Consider the following 26852-nt stretch of genomic DNA (forward strand, 5'->3'; position numbering starts at 1 on the left):
TTCTTCACCACAACAAACTCCCACAGACGCTGCACGACCCAGAGTCCTTTCTTTGTTCTTGGGTGCAGATTCCAGCATCAGGAGCATCTTGTCTTTGCTGTTCTCTGCTTTTATTTCAGCTTTACAGTATCTGCATTTTTTTTTAATATACCAGATGCCAAACCAAGTGCTGCACTGTGGCAGATAGTCTACAGAGTATTCTTTTCAGCCCACCATGTCTGTCCTGACCACTCAAGTCAGGTTTGTGGACAGAGACACTGAGCTCACATTTCACATGGACGACATTTGTCAAATGCGCAAGATTTTTCATCTTCCTGACAAAGACTGACTGAGTTGAAACATTAACATTACACTTAATTAAAGATACAAGCGAGGCATGGGGCCAATGAGCCACACTGCCCAGCAACTCCCAATTTCACACTAGCCTAATCATAGAACTATTTACAATGACAGCTGATCCCACTAACCCGTACATTTTTGGAAACCCACATGGTCACAGGGAATGAATGTACAAACTCCTTACAGACAGCACTGGAATTGAATTGAATTGACTTCATTACTTGCATCCTTCATATACATGAGGAGTAAAAATCTTTAACTTGCACCTCCATCTAAATGTGCAATTTATAGTAATTTATAATAACTAGTGTGTACAACAGGACACTCAATATAACATAGAAATGCAATTGTATCGGCTTGAGTTCATCAGTCTGATGGCCTGGTGGAAGAAGCTGTCCCGGAGCCTGCCGATCCTGGCTTTTATGCTGTGGTACCGTTTCCTGGATGGTAGCAGCTGGAATAGTTTGTGGTTGGGGTGACTCGGGTCCCCAATGATCCCACTGGCCCTTTTTGCACACCTGTCTTTGTAAATATCCTGAATAGTGGGAAGTTCACATCTACAGATGCACTGGGCTGTCCGCACCACTCTCTGCAGAGTCCTGCGATTGAGGGAAGTACAGTTCCCATACCAGACAGTGATGCAGCCAGTCAGGATGCTCTCAATTGTGTCCCTAGAAAGTTCTTAGGATTTGGGGCCCATACCAAACTTCAACCCTCTGAAGTGAAAGATGCTGTTGTGTTTCTTTTCACCACAGGACCAGTATGTACAGCCACGTGAGATCCTTGGTAATGTGTATGCTGAGGAACTTGAAGCTGCTCACCCTCTCAACCCCAGATCCATCGATGTCGATAGGGGTTAGCCTGTCTCCATTCCTCCTGTAGTCCACAACCAGCTCCTTTGAGAGATTGTTTTCTTGACACCACTGTGACTTCTTCTCTGCAGACTGCCTCATTATTATTTGAGATCAGGCCAATCAATGTAATCAGCAATTTAATTAGCAAATTGAAGCTGTGGGTGGCAACACAGACATAGGTATACAGAGAGTAAAAGTCGGGGCTTAGGACACAGCCCTGTGGGGCACCTGTATTGAGGGTCAGAGGTGAGGGAGCCCACTCTTACCACCTGCCGGCAACCTGAATTCTCAAATTCCAAATGGCCCAAGATGTAATAGTGTCACACTAACAGCTACACTACTGTGGCATCCAGTCACTGTGTGACGTGTGGTTGTTTGAGTTACCGCCTCCTTCCCATCAGCCATTCTCCTCTAACCTCTCTCACTAATAAGGCATTTTCATCCAAAGGATTGCCACTCACTGAATTTTTTTTTCTATTTTTCATACCATTCCCTGTAAACTCTCCATACAGTTGTGTGTGAAAACCCCAGGAGATGAGCAGTTTATGAGATACTCAAACCACCCCAGCTGACACCAACAATTGTTCCACGGTCAAAGTCACTTAGATCACATTTCTTCCCCATTCTGATGTTTGGTTTGAACAAATGAACCTCTTAACCATGTCTGCATGCTTTTATGCATTGAATAGCAGCAACAGGACTGGCTAATTAGATATTTGCATTAATGAGTGTACCTAACAAAGTGGCTAGTGAGGATATACGTAATTTGATCATAAATTTACCGTGAACTTTGAACTTAGCACAGGCAATTCCCAGCCAGGTTACCAGTACTAGTCTCCAACTGGATGCCTATGTAACCCTGGTTAATTAAACCAAAAGATGCAATGTTAGAAAGCTCCACCTGCGGAGGAATGAACACGAGGTTTACCAAATTTTAAAAGAACTTGAGATAAAAAGCTACGTGAGAACGAGGCGTGGCTGACACAGCGCAGGAAAGCAAGAGAAACATAGCAAGCTATTAGAAACTAAGGATATAAACTGTTAAAAGAGGAATTCGTAGTGAGTATCTCTGCCCTACTTACTTGGAAACCTCAGGGTGAAACCCTTGGAGGAGTAATGATAGCGATAAAAGATTTATTAAAGCTACAGCTATAAAAGCAGCAGCTGTAACGAGACAATATCAACAGAGATGAGTGTCCAAAATCTCTACCATGTAACCGTGAATTAGCTCTGTTAAATCACACCAAGGGATTTGCATTGTGAATCGACTTTCCATGGGTGTTCCACTATTTCATCCAATGAAACAAGAAACGAGATGGCGAGCCACCCCAGATGGGAACGAAATGTGTACTGACGCAGAGGATTTAATACGGATGGATGTACAAGTTTATTTTCATTTGAAGGATCTGAATTTGATTTTCTGCAAGAACTGATTGTTTGCAAAGGCTTTGATAAGTTATCGAACGAGATTTACTGTGCCTAGAAGTTGTGATGTTGGAGAATTGTTGTGAATCAAGCTGTATAGATATTATTTTGAATTTAAATTTCAATTTGTAGACACTAACTTGAACTGAAACTGAAGTTAAACACAATACTTAGAAAAGGAATTCAATTAGTTTTCTTACTAGGGATTTAAAAAAAGGGTTAGTCTGTAAACCTTTAAATAGGGAGTAACACTAGATCTAATTAGAGAAATTGGAGTAACAAAGGCTATTCTGTGAATATCACTGATTCTAACTAAACGGGAATTCGGTTTTTGTTGATAATCTGAGATTTGGAACCCAAACAGAACGTTGGAATGTTGAATTGTTCTTACTCATGTAAATATTTTGTATATCTTGTGTCTTTATTTTTAATAAAGTTTACCTCTGGAAGTGTGTTTTCTGCTCACTGCCTGCTTTCGATATCTAGAGCTTCTGGTGGCCTGCTATCACCTAGTGTAGTACTATGTAATTTGATTTTCCTCATAAAGAGTGCAGTGACCAGTCACAGGAGACAAGCACTACACAGGTGTTACATCTAGTTGAAGTGTGGTGCAAAGTAGCCTTTCCAGTACCCATCGACTCTTCTCCCTCGGGTGACCCAGCTGGCGCGTGCACACGCCACCCGAGCCTGGTTGGGCAGAGGATGGTAGTGAGGGGGAGGGAAGAGTATGACGCCTGTGGGTTTTTTTTGGGGGGTGGGGGTGTGCATCACAGGAGATCAGCAGTTTGAGATACTCTGGCTCCAACAAATCATTCTACAGTCAAAGATCACATTTCACCCACAGTCCGATGTTTGCATTAACAAGCAGGTGTATAGGTGTACCTAATAAAGTGGCCAGTGAGTGTATACTCAGCTTTTAAACACTTACAATCATCAGTTTCAGCACAATAAAAATAAAGACACCAGAGCAGCTTCAAATGACTTTACTGTTCAAATTTCTTCAGACAGGCTTTGCAGTGATAAAACACCAAGGCAAAAACATGCTCTAATGCAGATGCACAATACAAAAAGTCTTAGAAACAGCAGTGATGTTTTTTGGTCATTATTGGCATGGGGAAGGGGTGCAGCGAAGGAATGCAGCCCTGTAGCACACTGCTCGGCTTCTATCCCATCACAGTGAGGGCCAGAACAGGCACCAGGAGCTTTACCTGCCAACCTAATCATCACTCTCACCAACCAGTTGTCTTCAAAACAAAGCTTCTGGTCTTAAACCAAAGGATGATCAACAACAGGGAGAAATCAGCTCAGGGGTGGGGGCAGGGGAAGGTGGAGAACATAGGGGAGCAACAAGAGAGAAGGAACAAGGAGAGATACGATTAACTCGGAGAACTAGTGAGATCTGCGACTGTAAAAACAAGCCAGAACCAAAGTTTGGGGTGGAATATTGTTTGATATACATGCAGACACTGGCAGCAATGCTAGCATACATTCTCTAAATTCAACAGAAGCTCATCCACTGTTATCTGATATGGCAGACACCAGGTTAGGAACTGGGGTTACAATCCCCAACTAAACGAATCCTTCCTCCTCCAACTCATCATAATGAAGTCATCCCAATAATATCTTGCACTCGGATTCTAATGAGCAAAACTGAAAAAGCACGCCATAATTACTTTCAAGCAGCTGTCCAGTTCAGAGGGCTTTTACCCAAAGTAAGTAGTTAGAAGATTTGTAGCTAGAGTTCAAAGGAGAGGGGGTGGAGGTGCATATTTGACACTAGAGGGGTGTTAACTACAAACAACGTACATCTGGGCAGTCGCATCGCAAAGCTTGCGACTGCTCAAATTTCAGCTTCAGCTCTTTGCAAATTGTACTTACTGTAGGAAGCAAATGGAATAACATCGTTTTGTCCGCATGTCCAACCAAAAGAGGATTTGATCAGAAAAAGAACGAGTTTTAGAAGTTGTTAGTGCAGTGTTACAAACGTGAAGACTCAGTTGCGAAAAAAAAATTGGTCCTCGCACACAATGGAATAATTGTTAAAACAGTTGCCCAATTTGATTTGAACTGTCACTTGATTAATCTAGGCTTGCATTACTGTGGAAGGTCCATTTAACACTTGCTATTTGTATCAAAACTAAAATTGCTTTGGAGAACACTACCTTACAAAATTTGGTCCAGCTTCGATTTTGGAACTCTGAAGTACCACAACGGTTAGGCACTTGTGTGGATCAAAGCTTAGCTTCTTCAAAAAAAAAACTTCACACTTTATCCAAGATTTCAGGAGCTAAGCAGCCGCAGCAGAGATGCACACTGCTAAACAACAGAGTGTAGCCCATCTCGTGATGGTAGTCACTGCAGCAGCAGCCAGGGTAGCAATGACTTTGGGCCACAGGTTATAAACAAGTCCCTTCAGTGGGCGAAGTAAGGCCGGTGTGAGGACCTCCGGTCTCATTCAGTCACGCGCCACTAGTTACTCAGTGCGGTCAAACAGTTCTGCAGCATCTGTACGTTGTTCTGAAACAAAAAGAAACAGGGATTTTGTTTTGATGGTGCAAGGTGAAGTGAAGTGTGAATTGATGCAGCACAAAGTCTTCGGAAATCGAGTTATGTCGTTCTGGGGGTGGGAATGGGGCCCTACCCCCCCCCCCAAACATGCCCCCTTTTCACTCTACTGTTAGGGACCAGGGAGGATGGTACAGGAGCCTGAAGGTACACACAAAATTTTAGCAACCGTTTCCTTTTCCCTCTGCCATCAGATTTCTGAATGGTTCATGAATACCACCCTCCCCATTTTGCTCTGATTTTTTAAAATATATTTTATTTCAAATGACAGTATTTTATGTATTGCACTGTACTGCCGCCACAAAGCAAAAGTCACGGCACATTAGTGATAACAAACCTGATCCTGATTGAACAGAGGAGTTTTATCAGACAGTGGCACTTCAGTTAGACCATAAGGCACAGGAACAGAATTAGGCCTGACTAACCCAGAACCTACTGAGCTCTGTTTTAAATACACTCAATGACTTGGCCTTCACAGCCAAGTGTGGCAATGAATTCTACAGATTCACCCCCATCTGGCAAAAGAAATTCCTCCTCTCTGTTCTAACATGATGTCCATCTCTTCTGAGACTGGGTCCTCTGGGCCTAGACTCCCCCACTATAGGAAACATGACCTCCATGTCCACTCCATCTAAGCCTTTCAATATTCAGTAGGTTTTAATGAGTTCAAGCTGATATCTCCTTGCTCCACCAACCCAGCTTTGCTCCTGACCTCCAGTGCTGCTCTGTGGGGTACGTACCTGCAAGGGCTTCCAATGGTACTCCTAGACACTTGTGGTAGGTTACCAACCTTCTCTTCAAATGATTGGGCCTCCACAGCCGTCTATGGCAATGAATTTCACAGATTCGCCACTCTCTAGCTAAAGAAATTCCTTCTCATCTCTGTTCTTCTATTCTATGACTGTGTCCTCTACTTCTAGACTTCCCCTCTACAGGGAATATCCTCTCCATGTCCACTTGATAAAGGAGACTATTCAGACCAACAAGTCCATGATGGTTCACAAAGCAATCCCACCAAAATAACTTTTTCCCTGTATTGTATTCTCCCAACTCTCCCCTCCATTCACCCCCCCCCCACACACACACAAACACACACACACACACACACACAGAGTCTCCATAGCACAGCATCTCTCCCATGGAGAGTTCCAGACATTGCCACATCCATTTCACATCTCCAGTATTACAATATTTTGCTTTCACATCCATGGTGCAGGCTTGCATTATTTGCTGCCCAACGTCCGATTAACAATATATTACAATATCACTCACTTCAACTCAAAAGGGAGTCCGTAGTTTGTAGAATCAGTTCGAAGGTCTCTACAACTCAGAGAAACATTGAAACCTACAGCACAATACGGGCCCTTCGGCCCACAAAGCTGTGCCAAACATGTCCCTACCTTAGAACTACCTAGGCTTCAGCCATAGCCCTCTATTTTTCTAAGCTCCGTGTAGCCATCCAGGAGTCTCCATCCATGTTCTCAATATTATTATTTATCTGTTATTATTAATGTTTATTTTGTATTTGCACAATTTGTCTTCTGCACACTGGTGGTTTGCCTTTGTGTTTTTTTTCATTGATTCTGTGTGTTACTCTGTTCTACTCTGAATGCCTGCAAGAAAACGAATTTCAGAGCCCCTTGATGGCACATTTACTGTGAACTTTGAACAATAAGGAGCATCTCTGTCCCCGTAGTCCTTGATGCTCTGAAGCCATCCAGAACTTTTACCCTCTTATAGGTCACACTAACAAGTCAGGTCTGAAACTGTATTAAAAAGTCATGAGTAATCAGATATTTCTGGCTCGGAGTCTCTGCAATTCTACCATTGTAAACAGGGCACTTGCACAGAGTTAAAGATCTTAAATCAAATCAGATTTAATATCACCAGCATATGTCGTGAAATTTGTTAACTTTGCGGTAGCAGTATAAGATAAGCATAGAAAAAACTGAAAACAGTTATATATTAAATAGTTAAAAGTAATTAAAGTTAAAATAAGTCCTGGAGTACATCTGAATGCAGAAAGGTCTTTACTGATAGCTTGGTCTGTTCACTACAGTTCATTCGACTAGGAACTTTGAGGTAAGTTGTGATAGCGTGTGCATTGTTTGGAGGAGAAAGTGACAACTGTCGTCAAACCCAGGCCTCCACCAGCATGCGCTGCGGCGGGAAGGTCAATCCTGCGGCCTACTCACCTTGGCATGTTTCAGCTCCAGCTCGGTCATCTCAATCAAGCTTTTGCGGAACGCTGCCACCCTTCTGCTTCGAAAAGCAGTCAACTCTGTGGGGGGGGGGGGGGGGAGAAACAATAATCAAAACTCAGAGAGCAATATGTGGAAGGACAAGACTAACTAAGAAAGATGTTGTCATGTGTTTCCCAGTAACTTCTACACTATACTCAGTGGCTATTTCATTAGGTCCATCTGTCTGTTAATGCAAATATCTAATCAGCCAATCATGTGGCAGCTACTCAATGCATTAAAGCATGCTGACATGGTCAAGAGGTTCGATTGTTGTTCAGACCAAACATCAGAATGGGGAAGGAACACAACCTAAATAACTTCGATCGTGGACTCATTGTTGGTGCCAGATGGGGTAGTTTCAGTATCTCAGAAACTGATCTCCTGGGATTTTCACACACAACGGTCTCAGCGTTTCTTAGAGAGGCATCCCAGGGAGGGTACTCCGAGTGTGCATGGCACAACTGGCAGGTGTGTTTACAGTCATTTTTAATCTCTCTCTCTCCCAGTGTAGAGTGCCCTCCTACTTCAAAACATCCACCATTGTTCCAGTACCTAAAAAGACCAAGGTAACATGTCTGAACGACTGGCACCCTGTCGCACACACCTCAATATTAAGCAAGTGCTTTGAGAGGCTGGTCAAGGACTACATCTGTAGCATGCTACCACCCACACTGGACCCCCTACAATTCACCTACTGATACATCCGATCGACAGATGACACAATAGCCACAGCTCTACACACGGTCTTTACACATCTGGAGAAGGATGCTTATTACCACACGTTACAACAGTGGCATGCAAAAGAGCATCTCTGAACGCAAAACACGTCAAACCTTGAAGAGGATGGACTACAGCAGCAGAAGACCATGAACATACACTCAGTGGCCACTTTATTAGAAACCTCCTGTACCTAATAAAGTGGCCACTGAGTGAATATTCTTTGTTCAGTTCTGCTTTGTAGTATCTGTACGCATGGAGTAACCTGTCTTGACGACATGTCAACAAATGCTTTTCACTCTGTCTTTGCACGTGTCCACAATAAACTGGCACCAAGCTCACAAGTGAGACAAATGTTAATGTTCATGTCATAGAATTTTACTTCAGAAAAATAATTCTACTTGAAGCTTGAATTACATCGTGGAACTTAGAAGCTATTTCAAGACTGTTAGCACTTCAGTTTATTAGTATTTTCTTGAAACAAACATTGTAGTTAGGATGGTTTCCCTGTGACAAAAGGGGAGCATTCAGTCTTTTGAGTCTTTTAGAGAATCTCTTCCCCTCCCTCTCTTCCTTGTAGTTTATTCCCTCTCCTTTTGTATCGAATGGACATGCAGGTAGGCAATTGGGGGGGGGGTGCGCATTTCTGTTGGTAAAAAATTAAATCTGATCATTAGAAAGAGGAGACAAAGGATCAGAAGGTTTGGAACCTTGTGGCTAAGTGGAAAGACCCTGACAGGAGTTATACACTGGCCAGAATGTGGGCTACAAATTACAACGGGAGATGGAAAGTCACACAATAAAGGCAGTGGTACGATAGGCAAAGGGTGATCTCAGTATACAGATAGATTGGGAAAATTGGGTTGCCGCTGGATCCTGGATCCCAAGAGTGGGAAACTCGAGAGTGTCAGGATGGAGAAGTGAGGGTAGTTACTATTACCAAGGAGAAGCTGCTTGGGAAGCTGAAAGGTCTGAAGATAGATGAGACAGCTGGACCAGATGGTCTGCACCCCAGGGTCCTGAAAGAGGTGGCTGAAGAGATTGTGGAGGCATTAATAATGATTTCTGAAGGATCACTAGGTACTGGAATGGTTCCAGAGGACTGGAAAATTTTTACAAATATCGCTCCACTCTAAGGTGGTAGGGAGGCAGAAGAAAGGAAATTATAGGCCTGCTAGCCTGAATTCAGTGGTTGGGAAGACATTGGACTCCACTGTTAAGGATGAGGTTTCGGGGTACTTGGAGGCACATATATAACCATATAACAATTACAGCACGGAAACATGATAAAATAGGCCAAAGTCCAGCATGGTTGTCTAGATGGGAAATCTTGCCTGACAAATCTTTTGAAATTCTTTGAGGAACTAACTGGCAGGATAGACAAAGGAGAGTCTTTAAATGCTGTTTACTTGGATTTTCTGAAGGCCTTTGATAAGGTGACAGACACGAGGCTGCTGAATAAGCTAACAGCCCATTGTATTACAGGAGAAATACTAGCATGGATAGAAAATTGGCTGACTAGTGGGAATAAAGGTGGCCTTTTTTGGTTGGCTGCCAGTGGCTAGGGTGTACCACAAGGGTTGGTGTTGGGCCCTCTTCTTTTCATGTTATCTGTGAATGATTTGGAAAATGGAATTGACGGCTTTGTGTCCAGGTTTGTGGATGATACGACAATAGGTGAAGGGACAAGTAGTTTTGAGGAAGCAGGGAGTCTGCTGAAGTCCTTGTGCAGGATTCCCTAAAGGTTAATTTGTAGGTTGAGCCAGTGGTAAGGAAAGCAAAAATGATGTTAGCACTAATTTTGAGAGAATTGGCATATAAAAGCAAGGATGTAATACTGAGGCTTTACAAGACATTGGTCAGACAGCACTAGCTTTGGGCCCCTTATCAAAGAAAAGACATGCTGGCATTGGAGAGGGTCTAGGGGTAGTTCACAATAATGATTCTGGGAATGAATGGGTTAACATATGAGGACTGCTTGACGGCTCTGGGCCTGTAGTTGCTGCAATTTAGCAGAATGAGAAAGGATCTCAATGAGACCTATTGAATGTTGAAAGGTGTGGATAAAGTGTGTGTGGGGATGACACTTCCTATAGTGGGGGAGTCCAGCACCAGAGGGCACAGCCGCAGAATAGGGGGGCATCCATTTATATCAGACAAAAAGGAATTTCTTTAGCCAGAGGGTGGTGAATCTGTGGAATTCACTGCCACATACAGCTGTAGAAGCTGAGTAACTGAGCACATTTAAAGTGGAGGTCAAAAGGTTCTTGTTTAATCAGGGCATCAAAGGTTATGGGGAGAAGACAGGAGAGTGGGGTTCAGAGGGATAATAAGTCAGCCACGATGGAATGGTGGGGCAGACACAATGGACCTAATGGCTGAATTCTGCTTCTCTGAACCTGGGACACTGGAGCTGTGACCCAGAAGCTTCACTCACCACACCACAGCCTCCCGGAGGTGGAGACGGAGGGACTGGAAGCTTTAGACAACTTGTCTAGCTGGAGGGATGGCCATCAGTGATGGGACAACAGGAACGCTGTCTCCAGAGGGAAGCAGCTGCAGCAGGTCTGAATGCAAAGGGAAACCACACAGGCCCAGGCCGAGGTAACTCACTTACGGGATGCTTAAGTTACCCTCATACAAATTTGTTACTTGAGAGGCTATGAATGGAAAAGAATATTGTGCAGTGAACATTTCATACTTCAGCGATTATTTGACTGGTTGTGAAGGAGGGAACTTCCCGAGACATTAGGGGGCTTGTACCTTGCTTGGCAGAGTCTGACAGCTTCTCAAATTTCTGGCAGCACAATTGATGGTGGAGCTCTGCCTGTTTCACGTCTTTGCCTTTAATCCGTGCTTTGTCCAGAGCTTTGCTGGCATTTTCGAAGTCCACGAGAGCTCTGGCTCTCCTGTACAGAAGATCCTACAAATTAATGCAAACACAAGACTCAAATCCAGGTAAGCAAGCAGCAAACCTCATCCAACACTGGAAAACGCGTGACTTGGCAGCGGTCTATTAGGATGTAGAATTGTTATTGTTCTTGTAGTTCAACTTTCCGGTGCTTGTTTGCATTTTTGTATAATCACCAATGTACATGTAATTGTTCAGAGAGGTTTTCAGTAATTACAGAACAGTTGCTTCTGTATTTTTCTAGAAACATCTCAGTTTTTTGTGGCTACTTTATAGGTTAATTGTTATCAATGGAATTTTGTTATGTCTAGTCTGACCATGACTAAATTTTTTTTTCCTCTTTGTTCCAGTAACACTTCATAAAACAGCCGTGAGCAACGCATTTTTAATGCTTCATTCCTGACTTCCTTTGGATCACAAAAGCATCAGGATCCAACAGCAAACAGAAGTAGGACCATCAGCTCCTCAAATCCACCCTCCCCATTGAAACAAGCCACATCTATTCCTTTACTATCCAGCCCTCCCATGCCCCAGTGACCTTCACCAGCTGCGGGCGAATTGGCAGCCCCAGACCCCGCAACACCAAGTCTCTGTCTGTGCACAAAGCCTCTAAAGGAAAGCTCCACAACACTTCCTCACTCGTCGAGAAGGCACACTTCCTGAGCAGACTGCGGTGTGCAAGGCTCCCGAGCGACTTCCTACAGGAGCACCGTCCACAGCGTTCTGTCCGGCTGCACCGCTGTGTGGCACGGGAGCTGCAAGGCATCCGACCGCAAGACCCTGCAGAGGACAGCAAGATCTGCCGAGAGCCACGTTACCTTTGCCGCCTGTATGTCCCTCACATAGTATTTCAGCAGCTCCGTCAGCTTCAAATCCTCGTCACTGGAGACTCTTCCCTCTACTTTCTGTGGATCCGGAGCGAGAGGGAGCAGAAAGACAAAACAGCAGTGAAAGGTAACCATGTCTTGTGATTAAGCCAGCTACAAATTCATTGATCACACCCAGGCATAAATGTTTGATTATAGAGGTGAGCTGCATAAAAGAGCAGCACCACGTCTCACCGTGAGAGGATACAGACCAATCGACAGTCACAGATCAATACCGCATGGATACAGGCCCAGGCTGAAAGATTAGCCGGATGACCATGGTGCCCACCCAGCTAATCCCAACTTCCCGCATTTGGCTCGCATCTCTCCAAGCTCCACACCTCCACACATATACCCACCCAAGGGCTTCTTAAACAACACTGTTGTTCCTGGCAAATCATTTCACACACTCATCACTCTGCATGAAGAGCTTACTTCTGAGGGCCTTGTAAACGCTTCTCCTTCTCACCCTTAGCTCCAGAGTCCCCTACCCTGGGGAATAGACTGTTACCGTCCATCTTAGATATGTCTCGTCATTTTAAACACGTGTACAGTACTGTGCAAAGGGCTTAGGTATGTGTTTGGTGTATGTGTATATGATGTGCAAGACATGTTCAGAACTGTAGTAATTTTATTTATTGCACTGTGCTGCTGATGCAAAAAAATCATGACATATGTGAGTGATGATAAACCTGATTCTGATATGGGTCTCTATTGTGGACTGAGAGTGGGAATGGGCAGGGAGAGGGGAATCATGGTTGGGAAAAGGGGAAGGGAGGGGACAGGGAGTGGGAAGAACCAGAGAGACATTCGGTAATAGTCAATAAACCAACTGTTTGGAATCAAATGACCTTGCCTTTGTCTGCACCTGCACATCGCACCTCTGAACTCCTCTGCCTCCTGTTCTAAAACCCCTCCCGGGGCGCCCCATCACCATTCCCAATACCCTTAGTTCCCACCAGATTTACAAACTCTGCTCCATATTGACAAATACAGTACTGTGCAGATATCATATAGATATAGAAACGTAGATATGTCTGAGACCTTTGGACAGTACTGTGGGCATCACCAATCTCCCATGCTCCAAGGAATAGAGACTTAGCCTGGTTAGTAATAACTCACGCCCTCTAGTCTTGGCAGCAACCTTGATGTTTTCTCACCTCCATGACTCAGGGCCAATTGGGGATGGACAATAAATGCCAGCATAGCCGGCGAAAGGCAAATTCCACGATCTCAGAATAGGCGAAACAAACCAACAATGCACCAAGGATGATGACCAGGGGTGTGGGAAACCTGGACTATCACTACCAATTCCAATTTAGAGTTGAAAATTAAAACATCAGAGTGAATTTATTAAAGTGTACTACTCTGTGATTCATTTTCTAGCAGGTATCCACAACTGACACAAACACAATAGACTCAATGAAAAACAAAAGAAACATGGACAAACAACCAATGTGCAAAAGACAAACCGTGCAAACACAAAAAAGTGAACAGTAATAAATAATACTGAGAACATGAGTTGTAGAGTCCTTGAAAGTGAGTCCATGGACTAGGGAATCAGTTCAGAGTTGGGGTGAGTGAAGTTACCCATGCTGGTTCAGGAGCCTGATGGTTGAAGAGTAATAACTGTTCCTGAACCTTGTGGTGTGGGACCCACCACTACTGTACCCCCCTTCCCGAAAGCAGCAGCAAAATGAGAGCCTGGCCTGGATGGGGAGGGTCACTGAAGATGGATCCTGCTTTCTTGTGGCAGCCTAGGAGTGACACTTAACCTAAAAGACCACACTAACTACCTTCCTTTGCTTAGTACTCAGTACACAGCACCAAGGGTTAATGTTAAAGGATGTCCACTGAAATCTCTCCCATCTTGCGGCTCACTGTGGACTTCTCAGCTTAATAGGAGTGATCAGCGCCTGCTTATTAATTTCCAAATCAAAGGGCAAGAGGGTCTATGTAGGGCAATGTATTGCGTGGAAACATACACAATTCACAACCACCAACAATGTGTTGAGGCTCACTTTAAGAGGCTGGTCTGATGTGATGATGTCATGATATAAGATTTTTTTTAACCGCGCTTTTATGTTCTTTGTTTGGTTGGCAGTAAAGGAGTTGTAATGGTTTCCCTTAAACTTAAAATGCCTTCGCCGTTTTGTTTGCGAAAACCTACATTGGTGACTCCAATGCTCTAGGACAATTCCAGAGTTATTCAATGTGTCAGCCAATGCAGAAGTTGAAACTGCTGGAGTTTTGGGATAAAAATGCCGTCGCTTGGTTTGTACAAGCCGGAGCCTGGTACACACTGCAAGAAATCTCCGCGGACGACACCAGACCTTGCTAAGTAATAGCATCACTCGGAAGTTCCACCACAACATGAGTGGTGACTCTGCTTGAACACCCACCTGAACAGGAAAAATATCGCCGCTGAAGACCCACCCATTAGACTTCTGGACCATCGGAGCCTGAGTGCGCCAAACAGTTGCTCTCCTTACCCAGCCCTGGGGGACACTAGGTCAGCAGAGCTAACAGACCACGTTGTCTCTCCTGGGAAATCGCCTTCCTTGTTTTATTTTTAAAGAACTCTTCATGCAGCAAATGCCTGACCCCGTTCGCATAGCCCTCACTAATGTACCCGTGAAGGACTAAAGGGAGCTTGCTAAAATGGCTGAGTCTTCACTCAGCCAGGCAGAGGTGCATACTTCCCTGCCTCCAATAAGCCCAGTCAGCAGGGCCGCCAACACACACACACCCACCCACCCCCCTGTGGCTGTGGAACAGACAACACTGGGTCTGTGTTTTCACCAGGCTCCCTTGGTACGAACATCAGAAGTGCCGACCACCTTGCAGCTTCGACAGTGGAGCACATCAGAGCAGAGGTCTGTGAACACTGCGGGCTCCAGCTGCCAGTGTCGTCTATTGATCACAAGGCAAAGAGTGATAAAGCTCTCTGGTGGCTGCCGACTGTAGCAGGATCCAGAGTTATGGGTCACTCTGCTTCAGTGGACGATGTGACATGAGATTTCAGCCTGGCTAAAGTGGCTGGACCTCTGCTCGGTGCAGATTTCCTCTGTGCCCAAGGACTGGTTGGTCTTAAGAACTGCCGGCTTGTGGATGTCAAAGACCCTGGGTCGTTACCCTGCTCCCCCAGTAAGTTCCCCACAACAACTCTGTCAAGTGCACGCACCACCGTACGGGAGTTTACTCAACTGCTGGGCAAATTGCCAAATATCACCAAGTCCACATTCTCCAATACAGTCACAAAACATGGGGTGGAGCACCACAGTGCCACAACGGGCCCACCAGTCCAGGCTCGTGTGCATAGACCGGACCCAGGAAAGCTGGCAACCACGAAGGCAGAGTTTGCCAACATGGAGAGGCTCGGCATTGTACGCAGGTCAAATAGTCCTTGGGCTTTACCCCTCCACATGGTCCTAAGCCCAGAGATGGTTGCCTCCCATGTAGCGATTACAGATGATTTAACGAGGTCACCATCCTCCCCCCCAAATGTTATCCTGTCCCACACATCCAAGACTTTTCAGCACGGTTAGCCAAAAAGTTAATTTTTTTTCTGAAGTTGACTGAGGTAGGGGCCGTATGCTCAGAGGGGACATTCCCAAAACAGAAATTGAGCAAGGGGTTTAATTTCTTGTTTCAGTTCCACAGTTTCTTCCTCTTCTCGTTTTCCTTCCATCTTTTGGTCTCTAAGTTTCTGAATATGCAATTGGGGCTGAAAAACACAGCACAGACCTTCCAACGGCTGATGGGCTTTGCATCAAAAGACTCCTTTTGTTTACCTGGATAACGTACCTGCTGCCAGTGCATCCAAATCCAAACACGCATCGTATCTCCACATACTTTGAGCACTGAAGCCAACGCGGGTTGATTAGCAACCTTGCTAAATGCCAGTTTGGGTCATCAACCATTGACTTTCTCACCCATCGCATCTCTACAGAAGGTGCAAACCCCTCCCATCAAAAGTCTCCGCTATTATGGATTTCCCACCACCCCTCACTACTAACTACAGGAGATTTTAGGTATGGTGAATTCCTATCACCACTTCATTCCACGAACTGAACTTATGACACCCCACCCCACCCCCGTAACATAGATACATAAAAAACATACAGCACAATACAGGCCCTTCGGCCCACAAAGCTGTGCTGAACATGTCCCTACCTTAGAACTACCTAGGCTTTACCCATAGCCCTCTGTTTTTCTAAGCCTCATGTAGCCATCCAGGAGTCTCTTAAAAGACCCTATCATTTCCGCCCCCACCGCCACCGCCGACAGCCCATTCCACACACTCACCACTCTCTGCGTAAAAAATTACCCGACACCTCCTCTGTACCTGCTTCCAAGCACCTTAAAATTATGCCCTCTCATGTTAGCCATTTCAGCCCTGGGAAAAAGCCTCTGACTATCCACACGATCAATGCCTCTCACCATCTTATACACCTCTATCAGGTCACCTCTCATCCTCCGTCACTCCAAGGAGAAAAGGCCAAATTCACTCAACATATTCTCATAAGGCATGCTCCCCAATCCAGGCAACATCCTCGTAAATCTCCTCTGCACCCTTATAGTGTGCTTAAAGGCAATTCCCCTAATCAAGTGTCTGACTGGTCGGCAGACATGACCAGAGCATTTGAGGACACCAAACGAGTTCTATCCAACACAACTCTGCTGGTGCATCCGCTCCCTAATGCACTTACAGCCATCACTATTGGAGCCTCGGACTGTGCGGTGGGTACCACGTGTGAACAGTTGGTTGGAAGCGTGTGACAGCGACTTGCCGTCTTCAGCTGGCAGCTCCGTCCCCACGAAAGGAAGTACAGCACTTTTGACTGCAAGCTTCTCGATCTCTATCTGGCTGTCCGCCATTTTCGTTTTCTTCGAGGAGGTCATTTCACAGCGTTCGTTGACCACAAACTCCTCGCACACGTAATAGCCAAAATATCAGAGCCTAGGTCTGCAACACCACCTGGCCTACATATCAAAATTCACAACTAATATACAACATATCAAGGGGAAAAATAATGCCATGGCTGACTGAGTCATTGAGGCCTACACATAGGGGCTGGCCATGCTGCGTGGCAGCCGACCAAACTACTGGCTCATAATTCCAGGGGAGATTGTGCAGGGTAAAGTAATTGGTGGAAACTTACATATTTCACAACCACCAACATTGAATTGGGGTTCACGTTCAGAGCCATTGTCGGACATGAAGGTTTCTACGAACTCTATGTTCTACATTTGGTTGACAATGAAGTTAGTTATGTTTTCGTTTAAACTTAAAATGCCTCCTGCCATTTTGTTTCTGTAAATTTACAGCAGCATAAAGTTGCTGCAAAATCATTTTTCTCCTCCCAATTTCAGATAAAGACCAGAACTACCCCTGTTACTGAATACCCTGTTACCATGGCTACCCAATGTAGATGCAAGCTAACCAAGTAATTATTTACCCTTAAACCATTAGAAAACTATCCCACTAAATTGACCTGTTGAAAAACAGAATCTAAAGCTGCTGAAGCAGAGGACTGCCTCCCCTCCCCGTACTGACTGCACGTTTCCCCAAAGCATCAGGCATGCAAATGTGAATTAGATACAAGTCTAATTTTTGCCTCAACTTGCTGAATTTGAGCAAATGTATTTCAAATTAATGTTAAGTGATCCAGTTGGAAGGAGTTGCTCCATTGATAAAGGAAGGTCACGACAGACTCAGCCAGCCTCAGACTGGGGACTGCGATACCTACTCTGGGTGCCACCCCAAGCAAAGTGATACACAAGCTATTGGCAAGCAGAATAACCAGCACAACAGCGCTTTCTTAAGAATTTGCACAGATTTGGCATGTCACCCAGTTCTCTGGAGAGTATTCTAACTGGATGCATCATGGCTCGGTACGGAAACACAGATGCCCAGCATTGAAGTGTCTACAAAACGTGCTGGATGCGGCCCAGTCCATTCCTGGCAAAGCCCTCCCCATCGTTGAGCACATTTTCATGGAGCGCTACCACAAGAAAGCACCACCCATCATCAAGGACCCCAACCATCCAGACCATGCTCTCTTCTCACTGCTGCCATTGGGGAGGAGGTACAGGTTCCACACCACCAGGTTCAGGAACAGTTATTACCCTTCAACCATCAGGGTCCTGAACCAGTGTGGATAACTTCACTCACCTCAACTCTGAACTGATTCCACAACCTACAGACTCACTTTCAAGGGCTCAAGTCAAGTTCTCAGTACTATTTTTGTTATAATTTCTTACGGAATGGTTTATCCTCTTTTGCACATTGGATGTTTGTCAGTATTTGCTACTTATAGACTTGGAACAGCCTTTCTGCTTAACATTTGGTAGGTAGCGATTAGGGAATGCTAGGATAGATATCAAGGCACACAAAATTGGGGGGTTAATTTTGAGACAAGGCATTTTTGCTGCCCTACTTGAGCAGATCCTCCTAGGTTGGCCTTTCCTGGTACAATTTTAATTTTTGTCCAGGAGGGCCAAGAGGAGGGACCTTTTAGAGTGAGTTTTGGGGTAGATGATTCATTTACACTTAAATGACTTTGGCCACCAGTCTTCTGTTTGACAAAGTACTGTGGATTGAGTTCACAACAATGCATTTCCTAAAAGCTGTTAATATCGGAATACTAGCCCAGACGCTGTGCATGGAAGTGTGAGTTTACAGGTAGTTTCGAAGACAGCCTTATCTATACTTTATAAATATTAATTGTCCTCTATGTTAGCATGTAAAATACCAAATAAATGTATTATGGATTTAATTTGCACTCCTAAAGGCTGCGAGTACCAACCCAGACATGTTGGCGTCAGGAGGAAAGGATGAAGTCAGAAGGTGTGATGCTTTGTATGTAGCTTCAAAAGAAAGCATTGTCTATAACTTTGTAAGCAGCGATTGCCTTTGTGTTTAGCATATAAATAGAGCCCACATTGGGCCGGCAGACCTTTCTACCGAAAGCTTCTCCGTCCGTATGATGCCTGCTGTACCTTGTTGTCTCAAATAAAGAAGCTGCTTTGTATCTACCAGTGACTGTCTCTCCGGTGAATTCATCCACGGCACAACAATAACTTTACTTTGAATTGATTCCAGAGAGTAATGATTGATTGGTCTGTGTTGGGCACAGTTGCAGCCGGCACAGATTCTCCACGAGGACACTGAAGGACCCAGAGCCACATGGCTCCTGTCCCCATGCTCCAGAACAACACTAATACGCTGGGGTGCTCCGATCTTTACACCGATAACATAGCAGTTAGTGTAGGATTAATACAGCGCCGGCTGTAAGATTGGGGTTCAATTCCTGCCACTGTCTGTAAGGAGTTTGCACATTCTCCCGTGAGACTGCATGGGTTTCCTCCCAAAGTTCAAAGATGTACGCTTAAGGTTAGTCAGCTGTGGCTACACTATGTTTGTGCCAGAAGCATGGCGACACTTTGTGGAGCCCGGCACAAATGATGCATTTCACGGTATGCTTCAATGTTTTAACGTTATAAATGAAACAATTTCTATCTGCCCTTTTCTCATTTGGTACTTAAAGGAATCCAGACTTACCCTAAGCTTTTCGAACAGCTCAGCAAGTTTTACGTAGTGACTGGAAAATTAAAAAGAAAAGCTCTGAGTTAAACAATGGCTTCAGGCTCCCTGCTTGATTTCTCTTCAGGAGCAATCAGTGTGGCTGGGGATCCCAAGAGGGGGCATAAACATGGAAACGAAGGCAAGGTAGAGTTGGCCTGCATCCTAGCGCTTCGCCAGCTGCAACGCACCCCTTGTACAAAACGTACCGTAGTAACCTGTCGAAGCACCTGATGGGACTGCCCAATTCACCACCTGGAGGTGACTGCAGACAGCAGCATCTCTGTACAACACACCGCTCCCTGTCTGGCCGTGTATCCCCACAGTCCATTCCAATTCAGGAGCCTCGGGGCAAATCCGTTGTCATACAGACTTCGGAGGCTTACCAGGCACTAAGGGTTTGTACCATCTCCCCGTGACCACGTGGGTTTCCTCCAGGTGCTCTGGTTTCCTCCCACGTTCCAAAAATGTACGATTAGAATGAGTGAGTTTTGGCATGCTACGTTGACTCTGGAGGTGTGGTGACACTTGCAGACTGTGTTGACCATTGACACAAGTGATACGTTTCACTGTCCGTTTTGATGTACCTGTGACAAATTTTCATCTTTAAAAGCACCAGCAAAACCCACATCCAGGGAGGTCCATCTCTACTGTTGGGAATCCCACAAGACCATAAAGCATAGTAGCAGGATTAGGCCATTTGGCCCATTGAGTCTATTTCACCATTCTATCATAGCTGATTTATTATCCCTCCCAACCCCATTCTCCTGTCTTCTCCCTATAACCTTTGACGCCCTTTCTAATGAAGAACCTATCAACTTCTGTTTTAAATATATTTAATGATGGGGCCTCCACAGCCATCTGAGGTAATGAGTGCTGCAGATTCACCACCTTCTGGTTAAAGCAATTTCTCCTCATCTGTTCCAAAGGGATCTCTTTAAATTCTGGGGCTGTGCCCTCTGGTCCTAGACTCCCCCACTACAGGAAACATCTCCACAGCCACTTTGTCTTGGCCTTTCAATATTCAATAAGTTTCAGTGAGATCCCTTCTCATTCTACGAGGCTCCACCAAGTACAGGCCCAGAGCCATCCAGTGTTCATCTCGTTAACTCTTTCATTCCTGGCATCATTCTCACGAACCTCCTCTAGACCCTCTCCAATGCCAGCACATCCTTTCTTAGATAAACTGCTCACCATATTCCAAATGGGGTCCGATAAAGCCTCAACATTACATCCTTGCTTTGATATTTTAGTCCTAGAAGGAAAAAGCACAACCAGTGTGTGTACATGGAAGTACTCACTTGGTCAAGGGAGACTTTGCTTCCGCACTAAGCTCGTTGAAGGAGGCAGATAAGTGAATGTAATCATCAGCGACATCTGAGAGAAACAGATACAGCTTCCATCAACTCAAAAATAAGTACTTATGTTTTATTTAATATAACAATGTATTTGCTACTATTGGTCAAACACCATTAATTGCAGCTGGCCAATCTGAACTTACTTTTGTGAGTTTTTGTCATTTTTTCTGCTTTTAGTGCAGTGTCTTTAATTTTGGTTCCATATTCTACAAGGAACATCTTCTCGTGTTCAAAAAATTCATCAACATCCTGCACAAGATCAGAGTTATAAAAAGTTACTTTGAGCACAAGTTTAAACACTATGAAAGGTCGCTAGTCCAACCTACCTGCCCCACACAAGCAGCCTTCCAGCTTGGCTCTTTAAATCTTTTTTTTTTAATCCCTTCCTCCCTCATGTACTTATCCAAGTTATCCAATATACAAACCCCATTTCCAGAAAAGTTGGGATACTTTCCAAAATGCAATAAAAAACAAAAATCTGTGATATGTTAATTCACGTGAACTTTTACTTAACTGACAAAGGTACAAAGAAAAGATTTTCAATAGTTTTACTGACTAACTTTAATTGCATTTTGTACATATACACAAATTTAGAATTTGATGGCTGTAACACACTCAACAAAAGTTGGGACAGAGTTAAAATAAGATTGAAAAGTGCACAGAATATTCAAGTAACACCGGTTTGGAAGACTCCACATTAAGCAGGTTAATTGGTAGCAGGTGAGGTATCATGACTGGGTATAAAAGTAGCCTCCATCAAAGGCTCAGTCTTTGCAAGCAAGGATGGGTCGTGGCTCACCCCTTTGTGCCAAAATTCGTGAGATAGTTGTTAGTCAGTTCAAAAGGAACATTTCTCAACACAAGATTGCAGAGAATTTAGGTCTTTCAACATCTGCAGTACATAATATTGTGAAAAGATTCAGAGAATTCAGAGACATCTCAGTGCGTAAAGGGCAAGGTCGGAAACCACTGTTGAATGCGCATGATCTTCGAGCCCTCAGGCGGCACTGCCTAAGAAACCGTCATGCTACTGTGACAATTATAGCCACCTGGGCTCGGGAGTACTTTGGAAAACCATTATCACTCAACACAGTCCGTCGCTGCATCCAGAAATGCAACTTGAAACTGTATTACGCAAGAAGGAAGCCATACATCAACTCTATGCAGAAACGCCAGTGAGTTCTCTCGGCCCGAGCTCATCTCAGATGGACCAAAAGACTGTGGAACCGTGTGCTGTGGTCAGATGGGTCCACATTTCAGCTAGTTTTCGGAAAAAACGGGTGTCGAGTTCTCCGTGCCAAAGATGAAAACGACCATCCAGATTGTTATCAGCGAAAGGTGCAAAAGTCAGCATCTGTGATGGTATAGGGGTGCATCAGTGCCCATGGCATGGGTGAGTTGCATGTATGTGAAGGTATCATTGACTCTGAGGTGTATATTAGGATTTTAGAGAGACATATATTGCCATCAAGGCGATGTCTCTTCCCGGGACGTCCATGCTTATTTCAGCAGGACAATGCCAGACCACATTCTGCACGGGCTACAACAGCGTGGCTTTGTAGACACAGAGTGCGTGTGCTTAACTGGCCTGCTGCCAGTCCAGATCTATCTCCTATTGAAAATGTACGGCGCATCATGAAGAGGAGAATCAGACAATGGAGACCACGGACTGTTGAGAAGCTGAAGTCTTGTATGAAGCAAGAATAGACAAAATTTCCAATTGCAAATCTACTACAATTAGTATCCTCAGTTCCAAAATGATTAAAAAGTGTTATTAAAAGGAAAGGTGATGTAATACAATGGTAAACATGCCTCTGTCCCAACTTTTGTTGAGTGTGTTGCAGCCACCAAATTCTAAATTTGTGTATGTTTACAAAATACAATTAAGTTGGTCAGTAAAACTATTGAAAATCTTTTCTTTGTACTTTTGTCAGTTAAATAAAGGTTCACGTGAATTAACATATCACAGATTTTTGTTTTTATTGCATTTTGGAAAATATCCCAACTTTTCTGGAAATGGGGTTTGTAGACATAACATTCAAGTAAAACCATATCCTGGCAAGTTCTTTATTCTTGCAGCTACCACCAGGCAAGAGGTACAGCAGTCCGAAGTCCCACACCACCATGTTCAAGAGCAGTTGCTTCCCTTTGACTGTTCAGTGTTTGACCCAACTTTAATCACTACCTCAGTATAGCAACACCCTGACCACTTCACTCACCTTGCACTACAATGGAATTGTTTGTGAATGGAGCCAAGATGGTGCTCAGCTGGGGCCTAAGTGAACGGTCAACAATCTCCTCTCGGTCAACGCCTCTCACACATGCTTGCTTCGTTCCCTCTATCCTTCAGCATCCACAGCTTCAGGTTTGCTAGATTTCTAACCTCTCCAGCTCTTCGACCTAACACAGTGACTCTGTCTTTCTCTCCAGACGCTGCCTGACACGTTGTCCCCAACACTCGCTCCATTTACAAATTCCTGCTTTCCACCACTTTAAATCTTGCCTAAATCCCAAATTCACAAATGTTTCTTCTGCAAACAGAAGTGTCCACGATGAGGTCACTCTCAGGTTGGAGGAACAGCACCTCATTTTCCATCTGGGTAGCCTCCCACCTTACAGCATGAATATCAATTTCTCTTAACTTCCAGTACTTTCTCCTCCCTCCCCTTCTCCTTTCCCTGTCCTGGCTCCCCTCTTACCCCTCCGTCTCATCTGCTCAACCTCCCTCTGGTGCCTCTCCTCCTCCACTTTCTCCCACAGTCCGTTCTTCTCTATTAATTCCTCCTCCTTCACTACCTATCACAATCCAGTTTCTCACTTCATCCCATTTACCTATCGCCTGCCATTTTGTATTCCTTCCCCACCCTTCTATTCTGGCTTCTTCCGCCTTCGCTTCCAGCCCCAAAGGGTCTTGACCCGAGATGTTGACCGTTTATTCTCCTCCATGGATGCTGCCTGACCTGCTGAGCTCCTCCAGGTGGGGGTGTGGGCACGCGCGTGTATTACTCTTTGATTTCCGACATCTGCAGAACTTTGAGAGTGTCCAGTTACCTTGGCCCCAGAGACAAGGACTTCATCAGCAGTCTTCATCATGCTCTTTAAAAAGCCACCAAACATCTCCTTAGTATTTTTCCTGCGGACACTCAGCTGAAGAGGAAAGAAGAGAGGCAGATTAATTGACGAGTTCTTTTTTTTTTGAAAAAGAGGGTACTTCTCTTTCCTAAAGAGAACACCAAACACTTTATGGGGAAACAGGTGAAGGTGGCACTATTTGGTTCCATTCCATTCTTACAGATGGCCACATGTCATTCCCCCACCACCTCATAAATGGGAGTGTGCACAAAAATCCACTCGATATGGTAGCAATACCTTCACCGTAATGTAATGAATGACATCAAATCACCCAAGATACGAGAAAGAAGAGTTACTAACCGTAGAGCAGGAGTGTGAGCAGTTTTGCCATCTGTAGGGATGAGCGCACGAGTGAAAGGGCTTTTGAATCCGATATTGTTGGTTTTCACGCCTACAGTACTGTGCAAACGTCTCAGACGGGTACATAGCACTAGGGTGCCCGAGGCTTCTGCACAGTACTGTAATAATGTTACATTTTGCACAGTACCGTAATAATGTTGTTTTGTACTGTACTGCTGCCACAAGAAAACAAGTTTCATGACGTATGTGAGTGATGATAAACCTGATTCTGATATGGGTCTCTATTGTGGACTGACAGTGGGAAGGAGGCAGGGAGAGGGATCGTGGTTGGGAAAAGGGGAAGGGAGAGGGGAGGGAGTGGGAAGCACCGGAGAGATATTATGCAAAGATCAATAAACCAATTGTTTGGATTCAAGTGACCTTGTCTGGTGTCTCAGGGCTGAGTGTGTCTGCACCTGCACCAACTCTACCCCCCACTCCCCCACCGCCCCAGGACCTCCCCGCCATCAGTCCCACACCCCTCCTGTGACACCCCACCCTCACCATTCCCAACATCCTTTGCTCCCGCCAGATTTACAAACTTGTTCTCCGCTCCACCCTGACAACTGCAGTACTGTGCAAGAGTCTTAGGCACCCTAGCTAAACATGTGTCAAAGTCTTCTGCACAGTTCTGTATGTTGGGTGTCTGTAACCGAAGACCATACAGGCTAGTAAGTTGTTCAGATGCTAAGTTGGCGTTGGAAGCATGCCGCCCTCACAGGCTGTGCCCAGCACATCCTCGAACTGTGATGGCCATTGATGCAAGCTACACATTTCACCATACGTGTGACAAATAAAATGAATCTTTACCTCTACCTGGATTTTGCTCAAGCCAAACTGTGTCCTATCCACAATTTATTCAATGGTTTGCCACAGCAAAGAGCAACAGGACTGCACCTGCTCTTGGATGCATGAGGCCATTTGACCCATTGTGCCTGTGCTAGCTCAGAAAGCTGCCCATTTACCCCACATTTGCTCTCCTTCGCTCTGCAATCCTTTTTTCTATAAAGAACCCAAAGCGACTGTACCCATGAGAATTGCAACAAATCATTGAGCTAGTTTGCTCACACATCTAATCCCTTTTGCCAATTACTGCAAGGATCATCTATCTTGTTACCACCGGGTAGTTTCTATTCATTTACTCCCATCAAATCTCCTCTCAACCTTCTCTGCCTCAATGACCCCCAATTCAGCTTCCCTACAACCCCTTTCCCATCTCTCTGAACTGATCTGCGGTTTTCCCCGAGCCCTTGGCGTTGTTCTTCAATCTGATGACCAGAATAGAATGAAGAACTCTATAAGTTAGTGATTTAACCAGAAACTGCCTCGTCTTGCTTCTCATGTTCTGCTTTTACATCCACAGCATTAATTTTTCAGCCGCCACTCACAGCCCATCAATACCAGGTCTAGAAATGTAGCAATCACCAGGGAAGTTAGAAATGAGGCCTTGAACCTCAAGTTCTGCTCAGTTCTGGTAACAGGCTTCCAGGTGACCCTACTGGAGAATAATTTCCTTCACACCCACTTCCTCTCCCTCAGCCAACACTGAATCGAAGTACTGAAGTTCCTTCAATCGTACAGCTTTGGAACCCTATCATGATCTACACCCAGTGGTTACTTTATTCGACACCTGCTCGTTAATGTAATATCTAATCAGCCAATCATGTGGCAGCAACTCAATATATAAAAGCATGCAGACATGGTCAAGAGGTTCAGCTGTTCAGACCAAATATCAGAACGGGGAAGAAATGTGACCTAAGTGACTTTGACCATGGAATGATTGCTGGTGCCAGACAGGGTGGTTTGAGTATCTCAGAAACAGCTGATCTCCTGGCATTTTCACACATAACACTAGAGTTTGCAGAGAATAGTGTGAAAAGCAAAAAAAAGATCCAATGAGTGGCAGCTCTGTGGGTGAAAACATCTTGATAATGAAAGAGATTAAAACAGAATGGTCAGGCTTGTTCAAGCTGAGAGGAAGGCGACAGTAGCTCAAATAACCACACATTACAACAGTGGCGTGCAAAAAAGCATCTCTGAACACACACGTTGAACCTTGAAGTGGACAGGCTACAGCAGCAGAAAACCACGAATATACATTTTAGGCAACACACATCAAAGTTGCTGGTGAACGCAGCAGGCCAGGCAGCATCTCTAGGAAGAGGTGCAGTCGACGTTTCAGGCTGAGACCCTTCATCAGGACTGACTGAAGGAAGAGTGAGTAAGGGATTTGAAAGTTGGAGGGGGAAGGGGAGATCCAAAATGATAGGAGAAGACAGGAGGGGGAGGGATGGAGCCAAGAGCTGGACAGGTGATTGGCAAAAGGGGATACGAGAGGATCATGGGACAGGAGGTCCGGGAAGAAAGAAAGGTGGGGGGGGGGGGGAACAGCCCAGAGGATGGGCAAGGAGTATAGTGAGAGGGACAGAGGTGGGGAAAAGCATACATACACACACACACACACAATAAATAAATAACAGATGGGGTACGAGGGGGAGGTGAGGCATTAACGGAA

The 26852-nt window shown here is 44.8% G+C and overlaps 1 protein-coding gene across 1 annotated transcript in view; it reads right to left on the reverse strand.

Annotated features, from left to right (window-relative positions):
• Positions 1 to 3586: 3586 nt before the first annotated feature.
• Positions 3587 to 26852, reverse strand: part of snx5 (sorting nexin 5) — a 75236-nt gene continuing 51970 nt past the window's right edge. The window contains exons 6-13 of the mRNA XM_072265721.1: positions 23918 to 24013; positions 21010 to 21115; positions 20810 to 20885; positions 19488 to 19527; positions 11873 to 11959; positions 10907 to 11066; positions 7379 to 7464; positions 3587 to 5135 (exon numbers count right to left, since the gene is read on the reverse strand). Of these exons, the coding sequence (XP_072121822.1) occupies positions 5088 to 5135; positions 7379 to 7464; positions 10907 to 11066; positions 11873 to 11959; positions 19488 to 19527; positions 20810 to 20885; positions 21010 to 21115; positions 23918 to 24013 (699 nt within the window). The 3' untranslated portion in view covers positions 3587 to 5087. The remainder of the gene's footprint in view (positions 5136 to 7378; positions 7465 to 10906; positions 11067 to 11872; positions 11960 to 19487; positions 19528 to 20809; positions 20886 to 21009; positions 21116 to 23917; positions 24014 to 26852) is intronic.

The sequence above is a fragment of the Mobula birostris genome, chromosome 8 (genome assembly GCF_030028105.1).
Source record: "Mobula birostris isolate sMobBir1 chromosome 8, sMobBir1.hap1, whole genome shotgun sequence".
NCBI classification, from domain to species: Eukaryota; Metazoa; Chordata; class Chondrichthyes; order Myliobatiformes; family Myliobatidae; genus Mobula; species Mobula birostris.